Genomic DNA, 19704 nt, shown 5'->3' on the forward strand with positions numbered 1-19704 from the left:
ATATCAAACAAGTAAAATGCATTTAAACAACGCGCGCACTAGTAACTAATCTAGGTGGTTAATCCGATTAACACGCCTAATTAAAACTAGTCAAAGTTGTTTAATCGATTATGTAATTGACGTCATTAATAATTGAAGCTCCCACTAAATTCCGCATTTCCCTTAATTAATCTAATTAATTAAGTCGGTAGCACCCAAACTTGTCAAAATAAAATTTTGCCAATGCCGCTCAAAACCGAAGCCTAGCCTCCCAAAATTTTAATTAAAATAAACAAAATTAATTAAAATAAATAAAACGGAAAAATAAGCAATATTAAGCCAACCGCATTTCAAGTGGCTTTCGCTTTAAGTGTTTTGCCAAGGAAACTAGAATAATCGCGGCTCATGCAAACCAAGCATACTACGGATATTCACCTCACCGCACCAAGCATATGCACACACAAAAAACTCCGCACACGGCTCGCGGCAAGCAGCCATGGGCTGCTGCCACTGCTGCACGCACGCACGCACAACCATGGCTGCTGGTGCGTGGTTGCTGCGGCCGTGTGCTGCTGCCGCCCGTGTGGCTGCACGCAAGGCGGGGTAGCCACCTTGGCAGCCACATGCGGGCTGCTATGCAGCCCGGCTAGCCTAGGGTGGTTCTTTGCCTCGTTTTGCGTGCCATGGCCTCGGGATTTGATCCCATTTCGCGAGACATAATTAATTAATTATAAATTAATTTTAGAACTAACTTAATGAGCAAAAAATAAAAATTTTAAACAAGTCTAACTTAATAAAATTTCAAAGTGCAAATAACCAAAATAATTCCAAGAACCATTCTTAATTAAATTGGTTTAGCTTGGTGCAATAACAAAGTTGAGGAAATTTCTCACTTTTAATTTAATCAATTTAAATTTAAGTTGAGAATTTGACAAAGTAAGGGGAAGTTGAAAAAATATGAACTTTAATGTTCAAATGAAAATTCCAACATCTAAATTTTGTGAATTCTTGAAAATTATATCTTCCAACATGAAGATAACCAAATTTCTATCACAAAAATTGAAACTTTATGTTTCTAATCAACTCTAAATAATTAAAACAACAAAGTTTAACACAAAATAACATGGAATTTAGTGGTTTTTAAAGTTTCAATCACTTATCACAAATAAAGATTGAATCTGTAACACTTAGGAAGCCTCAAAACAAAAATTTTGACACTAAAAAGCAATTAGTTTGCAATTATGTGAAAATAAATCAACCTTTAAGTATCAAGTACTACCAAGTAAGTGTGCTTTAAGGGGACTTAAAAATGTAGAAAATAATGCAAATAATCAACCACATAATCAACAAGTTATGCCATTAATTTCAAGGTTAGAAAAGACTTAAATTTTTTCGTTAAAAACGAAAAATCCCTCGAAAAAGGCATTTCTGGTCAGAATTTGGCTAAAATCACAGCCCCAAATGGTTAAAACCTTTCCAAAATACCTTTTCCACCCAAAATTCACTATTTTAGGGCGAACATCTTGGTTCTGGGCAAAATTCGACATTAAAAACGGGATTTAAATAAATAAAACCGAGCTACTAATCTAATTAGCAACTTAAACCAGAAAAATAAGCCAAAATAAACCTTGAAATATATGATTATAAAAATAAACGAGCGGGGCTCCGATACCGCTGTTGGGGTTTGGTGAGTCCGACTCACCGCGGAAACAACCCCGACCCAAGGAACCACTCGTAATTAATAAAACCATAAAGCATAAATAAATAAACAAAAGAAAAGGAAGAACAAATCATACCCTTGAAGCGAGCTTCGCCCTCTCAAAACGGGCTCTTACTTGAAAGCTTTGAGCACCGCAAATGCCGTGCCTCCAACGGTATCCACCCACAAAGGACGAACACGACTTTTTAGGTCCGCTACCTCGGAGTTAGCAAGGTCCGACCAGAACCCAAGTGTTAATGGAGTTTAAGAGTTTTTCCAAAATATGGAATGCTCTTTCTAACTCCCACTCAAGCACTTTACTCCAAATCCCAAGGTTGGTATTTATATAGGAAAGTATGAGCGGGAATTTCTATCCCATCAATGTGGGATCATGTAATTCCACAAATTAATTTAAAGCTAAATTAAATTAAAATTGCAAACTAATAATAAATCTAAAAGTGGCATTACCATGTGAAATGGGTTGGTGAGGACCACATGGAGAGTAGGGGACCATACTTGCTCCCCACTCAATACTCTCCTTGTGCCACATGTCCTTACCCACTTGCTCCCATATTCCTCAATCTTCCCCATAGTGACCGACCCTATGGCCCAGCCACGAGCCCAACCCAAGCCCAGCCCCGCACCAAGATGCGGGCTGCTGCTGTGCGTGGCTGCTAGTGCGTGCGCTATTAGCACGCCTAGCTTGTGGCAGCTAGCTGCTGCACGCACCACATGCACGCGGCTGCTAGCTGCTGCTGTGCGTGGCTACTAGCACGGTGCGCTAGCACACACCTAGCCAACCATGCCAGGCTCGACTTGGTGCGCTTTCTAGCCACCTATGCTTGGACATTTTTGCCCCTAGCATTCGGATGCTCGGGGCTTTCCGATACTAGGGGTATTTTGGGACTATGGTCGATTTATTATTATTTTGCGCGTCTCGTCTTTTTATTATTTCTGACTCGACTTCCGACGATCGGTTTCGACGCTTCAAGCTCGAATTACCGACGTCTAAATATTTAACACTCGGGCGACGAATTAATTTCTTCCGAATTAATTCGTTGAGTCGGTTCGTATATTTTGCTTGGGTGTGACCCGAAGGGTTAAGTCAAGATTAAGCTGTAATATTAATTATATTAATATTACTGATCGGAAGCGGCCTCCACCTAGGCATTCCGATCACTTGACCTTACTGAATATATTAGCTTTCTAATAATTCTGAACCCGCTATCAGAATAATACACTTGTTCGAAGGACACCATTCCTTTCACGATGATCTTATAGGGATAAGTCCTAATTTTTGTATGCATAGAATCAATTTGGGAGAGAATCATCGCCCTTGCATCTAACCACACCGTCGATTGAATCCTAATATGCAAGAGGTGGTGAAGAAAGAGGTAATGAAACTTCTTGACGCGGGCATCATCTACCCCATCTTAAATTCAGTGTTTATGGTTCTAACTTTGATATGTGCTTGCATATCTTTCTAAGGTTCTTAAACGTTGTACTGACGTCAATTTGGTCTTGAATTGGGAAAAGTGCCACTTCATGGCCAATGAAGGAGTGGTACTTGGTCATCTTATTTCTGATCGTGGCATCCAAGTTGACAAAGCAAAAATTGAGGTGATTGAGAAACATCCGCCTCCCGTAAATGTCAAGGGAGTGAGAAGTTTTCTTAGTCATGCACGGTTTATCGCCTATTTATAAAAGATTTTTCGAAAATGGCGAAACCCCTCACTCAATTATTTCTTAAGGATGCCACATTTGAGTTTACTGATGCTTGTATGGAGTCTTTAAACAAGATTAAGGAGGCATTGATAACTTCTCCAATCATACAACCTCTAGATTGGGATTTTCCATTCGAGATCATGTGTGATGTGAGTGACTATGATGTGGGAGCTGTGCTTGGACAACGAAAGAATAAGGTTTTGCATGCCATTTACTATGCTAGTAAAATCTTGGATGAGGCTCAGATGAATTATGCCACCACAAAGAAAGAGTTCCTAGCTATTGTGTATGCTCTTGACAAGTTTCGAACTTACCTCATTGGTTCGAAGGTGATCATCCACACTAACCATGCCGCTCTGAAGTATCTCTTCGCAAAGAAAGAGGCTAAATCGAGGATAATTCGATGGATCTTGCTCCTCCAAGAGTTCGATTCAGAGATTCGAGATAAAAAGGGCGTAGAGAACGTTGGTGCAGACCACCTCTCTCGATTAAGATTGCAGTCTACTTCAAATATCTCTATAAATGACTCTTTCCCTGATGATCATTTATTCTCCGTTTCTTCTATATCTCCATGGTATTCTAACTATGCTAATTTTTGTGTAGGTGGCTCACATCCCACTGATTTGACTTACCAACAACGCAAGAAGTTTTACCATGATACTACGCGGTATTTTTGGGATGATCCATTTTTCTATCATAAGTGTGCTGATGGGATGTTTCAAAGATGTGTAGCAGATTGAAATACTCATGGTATCCTTTATCATTTCCATAATCTACCTTCCAGTGGACATCTTGGTTCTACTGCGACTGCTTATCGAGTACTTCAATGTGGTTTCTGTTGGCCATCATTTTGCAAGGACACTCGTATATTTTGCAATGCATGTGATGAGTGTCATAGAACAGGGAATATATCGAAGAGGCAAGAGATGCCACAAAATGGAATTTTTGAGGTTGAGCCTTTTGATGTATGGGGACTTGATTTTATGGTACCATTCTCTTCCTCTGGTGGGAATTGGTACATTTTGGTTGCCGTCGATTATGTCACTAAGTTGGTCGAAGCTATTGCGTCACCAAATAACGATTCAAAGGTCGTTATGAAGTTATTTAAGAAGATCATCTTCCCGCGTTTCAGATTCCCAAGAGTTGTTATTAGTGATGGTGGTTCTCTTTCCATCAACGAACTTTTAAGGCTCTTCTCAAGAAACATGGGGTTTCCCACAAGGTTGGTTTGGCCAATCATCCTCAAACGAGTGGCCAAGTTGAGTTATCCAATCGACAAATCAAGAGAATCCTTGAAAAGGTTGTCAACAAGTCCCGCAAAGATTGGTCATTGAAGTTGGACGATACATTGTGGGCATTGCAACGGCCTACAAGACTCCGTTAGGGACAACTCCGTATTGGTTGGTGTATGGCAAGACATGTCATTTACCGGTCGAAATGGAATACCTTTAACAATGGGCTGTCAAGGAGATCAATTTAGACTTAGAAAAGGCCGGTGAAGCAAGACTTCTTCAATTGAATGAGTTAGATGAGCTTCGACTGGAAGCTTATGAGAACCACAGGTTGTATAAGAAGCAAAAGAAAAAGTTTCATGACAAGATGATTCAAAAACGTGAGTTAAATGTTATTGATAAAGTTCTGCTTTACAATTCAGGACTTCGACTCTTCCCAGGTAAGCTTAAGTCTAGGTGATCCGGACCTTTCACCATTATTGAGGTTAAAGATCATGGAGCTATCGAAGCTGCTAGTGAAAATGGTTCCAAATTTAAGGTGAAAAGACAACGTTTGAAACTCTATACCGAACGTGCTTTCATTGGTGGATTGGAGACGATTTATCTCTCTGACCCACATAATGATGCTTGAATTTGAGGTAAGAAGTCGAGCTCATGACTCTAAATGAGCGCTTATCGAGAGGCAACCCGATATTTTGCTTAGTTTAGTTGTTTTCGTAGTTCTTTTTTTCTATTTTTGAATTCACTTGAATTCGATTTTTAATAATTCCACTGATATCTTGAACTAACGATGCTAATGATTTTTAGAGTGGTGTTCAAAATTTTATTGAATGATTTCAGGTGATTTAAGGATGTTAAGTACAAAGGTTTAGTGACAAAGGTCAGAAGCTGATTTTTCGTGCAAAAACAACCCAGCATGCAAATAAATAAATTGTTAAAATAGACCTTCATCCACTCTTTCAGCCATAAATTAAGTTATAAAGGTCGGATTGATATGATTCAAGTTGGGTTGAAAACTAGACTTGAAGAGTTTTCCAATGGTAGGTCTCACGCTTATATATGACTTACAAATCAGAAGTTACAACCCTATGAAGTTGACGTTGTACCTGTAGCGCGAAGCAGCGATAGCTCGCGAATTAGCTCGCATTGATCGAGAGCAATCGGCATTCTGAGCGATAGCTCGCTCAATGAACGAGCTATAGCTCGTTGCTACTACACCCCACGGGATGCCCGAGCGAGAGCTCCTTGACGAGTGAGCTATAGCTCCTCTTTTACAACCCATTAACAGCACACATGTTCTAAGTCTATCACAATTTCACTCCCCTACTTCTCAAAACCCACGACTCTTTCCTACCGCTCCATCATTATCCTAGCAGCCCACACCTCCGAACCTCACAACCACCGCCGGCGAGTCACCTCTGGCCGCCGACGACCACTTTTAGCCACCCTATAACCACCCTAATACCACCAATTCACCTATTTTCCCCAAATCACACCTCTTGTGCAAACCCTAACTTTTTCAATTGAAATAGGGGTTTTTGATTTCATTCACATTGGAGCAAATTGGAGTCTTGGACTTTTTATTTAGCATTTATATAGGGGATGACATCAGATTTGGGCCTAATCGACAAGTTCATAATGGTTTTGTGATCAATTTTCTTCTCTATCTTTGAACTTATTTGTGAATTGTGATTTGTTTGGACACATACCTTAGCTTGGGTTGTTACTCTGGATTATTGATTATTGATTATTGATTGATTTTTGGACGATTCTTGTTGCACATTGTTAAACTTGATTTGAATATTAATCTGTGATTTTCTGGTTTGTGTTTCTAATTGGTGAATTGTTGAAGGCTGTGCAGTAGTTCATGTGATTATTATTTAGTCATGACTGCAGCTAGGAGGACTAATCCCAAACGAAACGCCACTAAAACAATACCACAAAGCAAGCCAATCTCCAAGAACAAACCCCTGTCCAAAGCCCCTTAACCATCAGCCTCCCCAACTATAATTCCCCCTCCTATTCTCTGACCTCAATATGAAAGCCAACCCTCTTTCCCTGACCCCGCACATAAGTGCCTATTTAACAATATCCTTACCCGTCTCGTAAACCCTACACTAATTTATTCAAAGAAAGGTGCTGGAAAGTTAGGTTTATATGGGAGCATTATATGGGCCTTATCCTCTTGTTCATGGGAGAAATTCCAAAACTTTGAGGAGTACACCTATAAAGTCTAGACATATGAATTTTTGGCTTCTCTTTAAGTCCATGGGTGTTTGAAAACTTGTCCTAAATTGAAAGGAATGGTGTCCTTCGAACAAATGTATTATTCTGATAGTGGGTTCAGAATTATTAGGAAGCTAATATATTCAGTAAGGTCAAGTGATCGGAATGCCTAGGTGGAGGCCGCTTCCAATCAGTAATATTAATGTATAATTAATATTACAACTTAATCTAGACTGAACCCTTCGGGTCATACCCAAGCAATTAATAAACCAACTCGACGAATTAATTCGGAAGAAATTAATGAGTCGCCTGAGTATTAAATATTTAGACGTCGAAAATTCAAGCTTAGAGCGTCGAGACCGAGCGTCGGAAGTTGAGTAAAAAATAGTAAATGACGAGACGCGCAAAATAATAATAAATCGATAATATTCCCAAAATACCCCTAGCATCGGAATTCCCCGAGCATCCAAATGCTAGGGGCATAATATGCTAGCACAGGTGGCTAGCATGCGCACCGTACCATGCCGAGCCAAGGGTGGCTGGCTGGTACGTGCTAGCAGCCGCAAGCACACCAAGCCAGCAGCTGCTAGCAGCAGCCCGCACTTGGAGTGCATGGCTTGCTAGCCATAGCAGCAGCCCGCAACTCCAAGTGTTGGGTTGGGCTTCGGTAGGGCTACAGCTGGGCCTAAGGCACGGGTATTAGGGCCTAAAATCATAAGCAAGTGGGTGAGGGACAAGTGGCACAAGGAGAATATGGATTTGGGAGCAAGTATGGTCCCCTACTCTCCAAGTGGTCATCACTTCCCCTTTTCATGTAATAGTGACACTTGTAGATTTATTATTAGTTTGCTTATTTATTTTAATTTAGCTTTAGAATAAATTGTGGAATTTCATCCTCCCACATTGATGGGATAAATATTCCCACTCTCCCTCTTTCCTATAAATACCCATCTTAGGTTTTTGGGAAGAGTGCTTGAGTAGGAGTTCAATAGAGAATTGCATTAGCAAAAACTCTTAAACTCACATAATACTCGGGTTTTGGTCGGACCTCGCTAACCTTGACGTAACGGACCTAAAAGTTGGTAGTTGTTTTTGCGGGTGGATCTCCATTAGAGGCTCTCGTAATTTTGGGGCTAAGTTTCTCAAGTAAGAGCCCATTTTGTGGGGCGAAGCATTCGCCAAAGGTAAATTTCCTATTTTTCCCTTTTATGTTTATTTATGCATTTGTGATATTATTTATTGCGAGCGAGATCCTTGGCTCGGGTTTTTTTTTTCCGCGGTGAGTGGGACTCACCAAACCCCAACATAAATTGCATATAATATTTCAGCTTGATGGAGAGAAACACCAAATGTCAGTTGATAGGTTAAACGAGGTCTTTGGTTGGAAACAAAAAAGAGTGATTCATCCGGACAATTTCGACACTTTTCTTGATGGTCTCATCAAGGAGGAGGATCTATTTTATGCTGATGAATTTGGTCTGAAATTACTGATACGGGAGATTGGCGAGGTAGTCATTGCAAGTCATCGTCAATTATTAATCCAACCATGAGAATGCTTCACTGGTTGATTAAGGGTGCCTTCTATCCTAAGATAGGCATGACTCAAGTATGCACTAGTGACCTCCGGCACCTATGGTTCTTAATGAGTGATGATCTGGAACAACACGGTCATATAGATTATGGGATTTTCTTGATTTGCTCTTTTATCAATGTTCGTGATGAGTCTAGTGAAATCCACTGTGGGGGGTTTATTACTTGTAATTCCAAGTTCTTGGGACTATCTACTAGGGGTAAGACTCCAGTTTCAAAACATAAGTCATTAGATATTGATGCAATGAAACGTTTTGAATGGATTGAGTTGGAGAGAAGGGGGAGTGGCACTCGTTATGTTTGGTGCTTAAAGGGGGATTTGAAAGGACAACGGAAAACGCGCTACTTTTACCTCCCACGTGTCGAGGCTCATTTAAATTGTGATGATTCATGGTTATTTGCTCCAAACCATGCAGATGCTAGTCAGTCAGGTTCCTAACCTCTACCACAGATGACCGGAACCCAAGCACCACCACATGTTACTAATGTCGAGCCTAGAGAGACATGATCTTCCTCTCAAGACACTACTGATGTTTCATTGACTATAGAGGAGGAATTATAAGATATTTTGAATTCTTTCACCTCCTTTCGAGAAGAGACATCTAAGAAATTCAACATCATCAAGGGTCATGTAGTCAATCTTCGTAAGGAGGTCAAGAGCCTGCGTTGCTCAGTTAGAGGAGACAAACCTGCTAAAGTTGCCACCACTACTGCACAAGAGGAACCTCTTCCTAATACCGGTGATGCTGCTCCCGGTCCAGCTCCTGATCAGTGAGCAATTTTCTTCCCTTTCCTTTTGTCTTTATGCATTTTTCAAAGAGAGGACATTGTGTTTCATTTAGCTTGGGGGAGGGATGTCTATCTTTAATTGCTTTCATAGTGTAGTTTTATTTTCTTTACTAGGATTGTTGTACGGTTTGTACCATTCATTAGGAGTGGGTGTTTACGGGCAACGAAAAAAAATGTATTGCTTTCTTAGTTTAGTTCTGTTTTTGAATAATACATTCTTGTGCCTATTTTTCATTTGTTTGACTTCGAATCGTGTGCGGATTAGATTTGACTCTCTTGAGCTTCTTCTCATCATAGTTATGATTTTGAAATTCGGTCGGTCTTCTTTATACATTGATAACAACGTAGCAATGTAGCCTGCGACTAATTGGTTTGTGGAAAGATGTTTTGCTCTTTTTGAGTCTAGCTAGTCGATATTTTTGTAGACCCCAAGCCAATGTGAGTTTTTTTGAACCTGATTGATTGACAGACACATTTATAACAGTCTATATTTTTTGTGTGTGTGATAGTTCCTGGTGCAATTTTGATCTTGATTTTGCCTTGAGACTCGTAGTAATTTGGTTGTGATGAGTGCGTGATTGAAATGATAAAGGTCTTCTTTTTCTTATTTGAGCCTCCAGATGTTACTTTTGTACATTTGCTCCTTAATTGTTACCCATGTTGAGCTTTACCCTTCATTGAATTAGCCATATTACAAGCCTTTGGCCTCAATTGGTTACTATTTCCAATCTTAGCTTGGGGAAGTGGTCTATGTTGTGATTTGTGGTTTTTATTTGGCTAAATATATGCTTTGTGGTGAAATAAAGGAGATTTTGAATGGAAGCTCAAGGTTGCTAAAAAAAAATATGAAAATGAAAAAAAAGGAAGAGAAAAAGTAGGATAAATGGGGTATAAAAAAAAGAAATAAAAGAAAAAGAAAAAAAAAAGAGAGAATGAAGGAATGAAAAAGAAAAAAAAATCTATAAAGAAAGAAGGAAAGAAGAGGAAATCAAATTACTTTGGTGTATAGTGATTTTTGTTTTGGTTTTTATGGTGTATGGAGAGGTTAGATGCTAAGCAAGGTTATCTTTGACATGCATTTGGCTGTGTTGTTATCATATACTATTATTACCACTTTCCCAGCTAGCTCAACTCTCACATTTCCCAAAATGTTTATCCTACCTCTCACCCTAGCCCCATTACAACCCTCATAAAGATATTTTGATCTTCGTGCATAAGTTATGATTGAGTGAACTGAGTTTTGTGTTAAAGTTAAAGAGTATTTGTTGCATTTCAAGTCGACATGGTACAGATTGAGTATTTGTTATGACCTAAGCTGGTAGAGCACCTCTTGTGCTCAACTTCAACATATCTATAGGAAATCGGCGGAGACTAACTTGGAAAGAGACTGTTTGTGGCCTCTAGATTGGAGAGTTAATTGCAGGACTATGAATGCTACTTGGTTCTCTATGTATCCGAGCCAGATTTCAGTTTCGCTAACTTTGGTTTGACTGTTTGTTCGAGAAGTCGAGTCAGTCTTATTCTGGTTCTCTGGAAGTCTTTTTATCTTGTTTCTCCATCTTGATTCTAGTGTTGCTTAGGGACAAGCAACGATTTAGCTTGGGGGAATTTGATAAATCATATTTGTATAGGATAGTTGGGCATTTTTCATTTTTTTTTAGTTACTTCTTAGTCTCATAGTCGTTAGTTTAGAGTCAATTATGCATAGGTTATCACTATCGTGCTATATTATGCTCCGTTTGTGTTTTCTTAATGTTTTAGGTAGTTCTCATAGCTATTTGGACGCTCTATAAAGAATTCAACATTTGTCGAATAGTCGTTAGATGGAGGGATGTTGATTTGAGGCCGATGATTCATTAACTGACATGGGTCGGACTAGGTCGTTGAAACTAACCCTACCCTAGGCCAAACAAAATTTGTAATCTCTGGACACACCCTTATACAAGTATAATGGTAAGTCGAGGGTCGAACCACTAAGGAATGGAGGGCGATCTTATATTGTCAAGTCAAGCTATTCCGGAAAGGTGTGGTAAGGATGTGAATGCTAAACAACTAAACAAGCTAGGTTGGGACAAATGTAATAAAAACTAGGGCTCGGGATCCACATATACTTGTAACGGATTCCGCTAATTGGGAAAGAGTTGACTAAGTCGAGTGATGCGAGGGAAAACCAATCATGCAACCAAAAGAGCATATCAAGCTATTTTTCTAGAGGTCTAACTAGCGTCAACTACGATAAACTCTAGCTAGGAACGTCACAAGACACCTCAATTGTTAAATGCAAGCCTCAAATCAATGGTCTGTATCAATGTTAACCTACAATGCAATCTAGTGTGAATAACTAGGGTGATCAAGCCTAAATCAAACACACACATGCACATAATCAATTAACCAATTTAATTTCATCATCAACTCCATCAATTTCCCCAAATTAACATCAATCCATTACTCATATATGCTTCACCATTACCCTAGAAATCAAACTACTCACATTCCATAGAAATCAAGATCAAAACAAAGCTAAACAACAAATTCATCATGATCAAATTAAACAAACTAAAACCAAATCACAAATCAATCAAACTTCAATCAAACTTGAACATTCAACAAAACAATTGAAATCAAACTAAAGATCAAACTAATGATTGAATTAAAGAAAAGGAATCCTTACAAACTTGATCAAAGCTCAAAGGAAATGGAGAAATCTTCAATCATCAACAATCCACCATGAAATTTTCTCACTAAAACCTAGAGTTTCTCTCTCTAAATATCTCTCTAATTTGATCTAAAACTAATTCTAATTCTGTTCTAATCATCCTCTTCCTTCTAAAAATAGAAGGAAAAACTATATAAAGGAAGAATTACAAAGGAAGAGTTAGTTAGATCGTCCAAAAGAACCCCAGAAGGGCGCGGTTGTGAGAAAATGGGTACAAAAATAGGGGCACAAGGTGGTGCGCCCGCACCAAGGGGTGGTGCGCCCGCACCATAGGGTGGTGCATCCGTCTTGAAATGGCTCTTGTGGTGGGTTCATGCAAAAGATGATGCCCCCACCGCATGCATGCAACGATCTCATGAACTTGCTCTTTGCATTCCTTCAAACTTGAGCTCCAAATGACAAGCAAGAGGCATCCAAAATGATGAGAAATATGAGAGGAAAGCTCGAGAATCCTTGGAACACAATCATAACTTGAAAATACATGAAAACAAGCAAATAAAAGGGAAAAAGACCAAATAAACAAAGAAATGCACAAAGAAAGAAAACTAACTAAGGAAAGCACAAACTAAAGAAATAAAGAACAAAACTAAGGAAAACTAAAGAAAATAGCTATAAAATAGCATGAAATTCATCCTAAAAGTAGCCAAATGAGTGCCATAAATGACACTCATCATTAAATTTGTGCTTATACATGTATGTAGATTCCTTGAAGCAAATCGGAGTTGTTTCGCAGTCCCTATTGCAAGTTCGAGATCGTTTTAGGCCTTTGGTGCATCGACAATTCGAGTTGCTAAGCATTCTTGTATCGAGCTAAGCTCGAGCCTTGCTCAAGTACTAGCTTAGTAAGGCCGCAAAACAAGGAAGCTGCGAGCTATCGCTCGCCAGCTAGCTCGCATATTAGCTCATCACTGCCATATGCAAACTCCTATGCAAGCTGTAGCTCGCCAAGGCAGTAGCTACATTCGACGAGGGAGCGATAGCTCGCTCATTAGAGAGCTATAGCTTGACCTTGCTATCTTTCATGACATTAGTGAGCGAGAGCTCACTCGATGAACGAGCTATAGCTCGTTGCTGCTCCAGCGTTTCTTGGTCGTTTGACGTCATCAAGTCGAGTATCGTGCCACGTCATCAATTATCATCCAATAGAATTATAGCTTATGTATTTATTTATTTATTTTATTTAGGTTGAGGCAAAAATATAAATAGTGGAGAGGATTTTATTTTTCCTCTTATGCTTTATTTTCTAGATTAAACGTTTCCTAGTTTTCACTCCATTCTTGAACCCTAGTTTATTATTCTCAATTAATTCAATCATTGAGGTATTTTATTCAATCTTTCGTTCTTTATTTTTTAATTATGAATTTTAGTTTATTTATCTCCTTTTTATTGTTTATTTCAATTATGAGTAAGTAGTCGTTTTCTAGGGCTAAATGAGGGAAGCCATGTTTATACCTTGATTAATTGTGCTTAATTATTTATAAATTTAGGGATTAGGGCTTGAATAATTCCAATTGATATGTGCTTTATTGTTTGATTCATGTAATTGGCCAATATCATGAGTTGATTATTTAGCTAATAAAAATTAGAATTGAAAGATCATATTTTTAGAGGTTTAATTACAGTTGGCGAATTTGATTATGTTAGCGATCAAACTACATATGTTAATTCGTATGTGTTTCCCGACCGAAGGATTAACAAGTGCTTTAATTATTCTACCTAGTTTGTTTATTAATGGATTATTTGCATTTCTTGGATTGGTATAAGCATGGTGGACTGAACGTATGCCCTAGACTTTAATTTATCTAAGAGCAACCTAATTTTTATTATTGTCATAATTTAGTTAATTAATCATCAAACCACTCTTCGTTTATTGAAATATTTTATAATAATTGGGCAAAACTAATAGAACCTGTCTCCCTGTGGGATTCGACTTGTATTTTCTAAGTCTATTTTAATAACAGACATCGTGCACATGCAGTATAACTTTTATTCATCAAAAGACTCTCCTATCAGTTCCCTTAATGTCCATGATTGTTTAAAAAGCCCTTAGGTTAAAGTAAGGATTGTCAATTGGCTTGAAATTAGGAATGTCATTGGCATTGAACTTTTATTAAGAAGGAAAGCGAAAGAAGGTAAAAACAACCTTAATGCTCATCAAATAGGTGCCATTTATGACACCCATCAAATACCCCCAAGCTTATATTTTACTCGTCCTCTAGCAAAACAAAACCAAGGGAGAAATGATGAGCTTATTCAAACAAAGAGAAGAAAAATAGAAGAGACAAGAATATACACTAGCTCACTTTTGTAGGAATCATGGTCAATTTTAGCAACAATTGATAAACCATTTAAACCCCTAGATCGCCCTAGAGGACGAGTAATGCTCTTGTTAGGGTTTCCTAAGAGATTGACCTATAACTCTCACTAACCAAACAAACAAGGGAAAGCATGAAAAAGAAACAAATAGAAAAGGAAACAAAACAAATGTTCATGAGTGGATTGTTTTTGCAAATGTACAAGCACAAATGAATGCAAGTTTTACTAAACAAGTAAGGGAGTGCACGTTCTAAGATATCTAATGTTGATTAAAACATAGGATATGCTAAGCATAGAGACCTAATGAAACGCGATTCACTTTTATCTCAAAACATTTTAGCACATTCTCCTAATTAGATTCAAATCTACTTTTTAGTGAGCGTTTGTATAGTTCCTCGAAGGAACTGGAAAAAAACAAATAGATTTGAGACTTTAACTCATAATGCCCTCCCCCGATATGTGACTCAACTCAAGGTCAAAAGGGCTTTCCCAAAGGTTGTAACGTAAGGGCAAAAGGGTGAGGGCAGGTTTAAAATTTAGAATTTTGTGGTATACCTAAATCGTGAAGCAAAAATTAGCAAAATCTCAAAACCAAAACCAAATAAACACCAAACAAAAACACATCACCCCCAAGCTTATTCAAAGCTAAGAATAACAAACATATGTACAAAAAGCGTAAAAACGCTTCCCCCCAGGCTTGAACAATGCATTGTCCTTAATGCTTAAAATAGGGAGAAAGTCACTTACATCAAAATGTTTTTGAACTTTTTCATTTTTCACTACTTCAATTTTTTGCCAAAGCTTTTTGAATTTGCTTTGCTTTTTCGCATTTTTTTAATTTTTTCATTTTTACTATATTCATTGTCCTTTCCTCATTTAACTATGGACGACTGTTTCAACTTTGCATTTGAATTTCCTTGCCTTTTATAACTATGGACGACCTTTTCAATTATTCACTTGCCATTATTCACAAGATATACAAAACACAAGCTTGCTTACAAATAAGAACCAATATCCAAACTCATATACCACAATCTCTAATAGCATGATCATTTGCTTCACAAAAACAAAAAATGGAACAAAAATGAAACAAAAGGCTCAAAGTTCTAAAGATGTGGCTTGAAATGAAGGGAAAAGGCTTAAATTATTAGCAAGTAGGCAAATGTAAACCCAAGAACTAAAAAGAGAGAAGATTATCCTAGAAAAGAAAAATTATCACCCCGAAAAGATGCCTTTGTCTTCCCTCGATGGTTTGGTCTCGTGTTTGAGAATTATGAGTCAAGATTCAAGATTAGGTCCGCAATAGTAAAGGATTCATGCCGCTCATGCAAGTAATTGTAGAAGGCTTGAAAACAATGAAACCTCACATGGTTGTAGAAAAAACTCACTATTAGCTTCAAATTCATTAAAGGGGAGCCATTGCAAATTTTCAAAAACAATAGGGTTCGATTTCAAGTTCTCAAAAGTTCTAAATGACTACCTTAGCATACTCTATCCTAGAATCAACCAAGGATAGTCTCAAACCGTGCACACCGTTTCTGTTTGGGGTAATTTTACCCTGCCACGTGGTCCAATAAGAAAGTTACACGTGTCAGCCTAGGGTTAGTCCAAAATGGACCAACCCCTGTTTGACACGTGGCATTCCAAAGAAATGGAAAAAGGAGGCCTTCATGGCCCAAATCTCGAGAAAGCCATAATGCGGCGCAACCCACCAATGATTAGGGCTCGATGACCTAATTAGGGGCATAATTCTCTAGGACCCTATAAATAGGGATATTTCCTCATTTTGGAGGCACGTTTTACCATTTATTACATAATTACTCTTTGATACAGACATCTCAAGCTTGGAATCTGAGCAGATACCCACCTAAATTTCCGCACCTTTTTACTCCTATTCAAGTAACTAACTTTATCGTCGGAGGCGGAGCTCCAGTCAACCAGAGTCTTGATGTGTCTATTTTATATAGTATTTTACCCCCGTCCCTTGGTCATAATTAGTAGTGTTTTTTGCTCTTTAGAGCAACTTTTATTACTAATTGGTGTTTTCTAGTGTTTTCGTAGATTTGGTTGACTTTTGCAGGGATTTACACTTTTGGAGTATTTTCTCGAGATATTTTGGAGCAATCACGAACATTGGAGAAGCACGACCAGATTCTATAGCCCAGGGCCGGTTAGAGCTATCGAACCGGTGATTAAGGGCTCGGTATAGGTGATACCGGGGCATTTGGACCGAGTATTTAAGACCGGAAGAGGAAACCCAGATTGGCCCGAAGAATTGGAGCCCAATCGTAGACCAAATAGTGGCCTAAATGAGCTGCCCGGCCAAAGAGGCTGGCGCCCAGAGGCGCGCCCGGCCAGGCGGGGGAAGCTTAGGCTGGCGCCCGGTGACACGCCCGGCCGGGCGCGAGATTATTATTATGAGAAAAAAAGGCGAGCCCGATCGGGCAGTGCCTCGCCCGATCGGGCGCGTTTATTTATTAGTTGAAGATTAGCGTCGTTTTAGTTTGTTTTAGTTTAGGATTTGTACGGAGTATAAATACTCCTCCATAATACGATTTTAGGATCTATCTCTTTCCTTCTCTTTTTCTTTTACTCTTTCTTTACTCTCCTAATTGTTCTCTTAGATTTCTTTCTCTTAAACCTTTGTTCTTAATTCTACTCTTAATTCCAGCTTTATTTTGGTAACGATTTCTCTTCTCTTAATCTTAGTTGTTTATTTTATTCCTTTAATCATGATTTACTTTATTGTTTTGATTATTTTAGTTTTTAATATGTGTGAGTAGTTTTAATTCTAGGGTTTAAGGGGATCCATAAATAATATGAAGAGGTAATTTATTGTTGTTCTTTATTAATGCTAGATTAATTTCCTATTGATTGATTTAATGCTCTGTGACTAGATTAGGCCTATCTTTTATGCATGAGTTTGACAACATTGATTCGAGATTCGAGAGATGAGAGTTGATGTTTAGGTATAGTTTTAATAGGTAGGTTAATTTATAAATGGTTAAGTCAAGATTCGAGAGGTGAGATATAATACTGGTAGATTAATTCTGTGATTGCAATACGTAGCGAAAGCCCTTTACAATCTGGTTAATTGATGCATTAATGATTGACTATTATTGATTATTGGTATTGCATGATAATTTCTTATTGAATTGTTTTAACGCTTTACAATTGCGGCTTGTAAAAGTATAGCAATATTGAATTAATGAATCGAGAAGATGTTAATTTGATATTAAAGGCTATTTTCAATAGGAACTTAGATCTAGTAAATTGCGAGAGCCTGTTAAATCTATGTTGGTTAATAAATTGCGAGAGCCTATTAAATTGCGAGAGCCTGTTAAATCATGTTATTTATGCAATGTCAATGATTGATTATTATGTTTTACCCTGGAGTATTATTTATTGGTGAACCTATGCCCTAGATCCTTTTATATATTGTTTTCTCCCTATTCTCAATCTTAGTAGTTTAGTTTCTTATTCAAATATAAATATTAGTTACTTCATAATCTAGATTATTTTAGTTAATTAGGAATAGAAAGATCCGTTTCTTTGTGGATTCGACCCTACTTCCCTAACTACATTAGTTAGAGGATTTAGGTATTACTTTTGATTTGGGTATACGAGTTTACCCTGTCAAAATTTGGCGTTGTTGCCGGGAAAATGGTTTTTTTTTTTTATTTCTGATTAATTTTGTAGTCTAGATTATTCCCCTTTTGTCTCAGAGAGCATTAGTTCTCTGAGGCAAATCTCATATTTTCTTCTAGTTTTTATTTATGCCCAGGTGTTCTAGATCAGGTTACATCCCATTCGATCCTGAGATCGAACGTTCCTTCCATAGACAGAAAAATCTCTATAAGCAAATCCTGGCGGATTCTGGTGATAATAATAATCACCGCGATCCTCCAACTGGTTCTAGTGATTCAGAGGTATCATCAGACGCAGAATCAGAGATGACGGCTCCAAAGGAGCTTTGTGATTACTCACAACCCAAGTTTACAAATTTTCCACATCTCACCCCTACTCCGGCTCTTGACGGGGTTCAATTCGAAATTAAGCCTCAATTTATAACGATTATAGAGAGGAAGCAATTTAGTGGAGCCAAGGGTCAAGACCCGAATCTTCACATTGCCGACTATTGTCAATATTGCAACACCATCATGCAAGCCGGGGTCACTCAAGACCAAATCAGGGAGATTCTCTTTCCCTTCTCTTTAACTGGAAAAGCTAAATTGTGGTTTAATGGTTTAAATAGAACTACACTTGGTATAATTGACTGGGAAACTCTTATTTTGAATTTCTATAACAAGTATTATCCTGCAGAGAGAATAGCCGTACTACGGAGTGCGATTAAGAACTTTGCCCAAGAAGCCGATGATACTTTATATGAGGCTTGGGAGAGGTTCAAGGACTTACAAAGAGAATGACCTCACCATAATTTAGCGCAATGGCAGTTAATCCAAGACTTTTATAATGGCATTTGAAATTCCTCTAGAATAATTTTAAATTCTACAACTAGTGGAAGATTTATGAATCTTAATGTTGATGATGCAGGTCAGGTTATTGAAGATATGGCGATACACAATTCCCAATATGGGAATCCTAGAGGATTTTCTAACAAGGGGAAACATAGTGTTGACTCTGTATCCTTTTTGAAAGCTCAACTTACCTCTATTTGCCAAAAATTAGATAATCTGAGCTCTGTTAATGTAGCTAATGTTTCTGCGATCAATAATAATAATTCTAATGAGGCTTTCTGTGAAAATTGTGAAATTGTAGGTCATTGGGAGCACGATTACAGGATTTCCGTGGAGCAAGTTAATGCCTTTCAAGCCTATAGGCAGAATAACCCATACTCCAACAGTTACAATCCTGGGTATCGGAATCATCCATACCTTTCCTACTGGAGCGCTAATGTTCAAAATCCACCATCATAATAACCACAGGCGCCACAGCAACAACAGCAGAAATATTATCATCCCAATGCTAGCCAGAAGAACCAACCACAACAACCCTCCTCAACTTCTGAACCTTCTCTGGTGGAAATTAGAGCAATGTTGGTAAATATGCAAAAGCACATGGAGAGTAGAGATGCGACAATTGATTAAATTCTAGCGCATAATAAAATTGTAGATAATCAAATTGTGCAACTTTCCGCTACTCTACAAGCCCGCCAACAGGGAGCCCTGCCGGCATAGCCGACCAGGCCTACGGATCAAGCATTTGCAATTAATCTAAGGAGTGGTTCAAACTATGAAGGGCCCTCTATGCCCGTAGTTGATGAACCTGTTTTATTAAATAATGCTAATCTTGATTCCGTTAAACAAAACGATGTAGTTGATAGCCCTGCAGGGCTAAAGGATAGTACTAACACATCTAATTCTACATTGCAGGGTACAACTCCAGAGAAGGTGGCTATTCCAGATAAGAGC

The 19704-nt window shown here is 38.3% G+C and overlaps 1 protein-coding gene across 1 annotated transcript; it reads left to right on the plus strand.

Moving 5' to 3' along the window:
• The first annotated feature begins 3396 nt into the window (after positions 1-3396).
• Positions 3397-5479, plus strand: LOC110704053. Its single transcript, XM_021881840.1, has 4 exons — positions 3397-4070; positions 4188-4625; positions 5058-5075; positions 5476-5479. The coding sequence occupies exons 1-4, from the start codon at positions 3397-3399 to the stop codon at positions 5477-5479; spliced, it is 1134 nt and encodes a 377-aa protein (XP_021737532.1).
• The last annotated feature ends 14225 nt before the right edge of the window (positions 5480-19704 follow it).

Source organism: Chenopodium quinoa, unplaced genomic scaffold (assembly GCF_001683475.1).
Source record: "Chenopodium quinoa cultivar QQ74 unplaced genomic scaffold, ASM168347v1, whole genome shotgun sequence".
NCBI classification, from domain to species: Eukaryota; Viridiplantae; Streptophyta; class Magnoliopsida; order Caryophyllales; family Amaranthaceae; genus Chenopodium; species Chenopodium quinoa.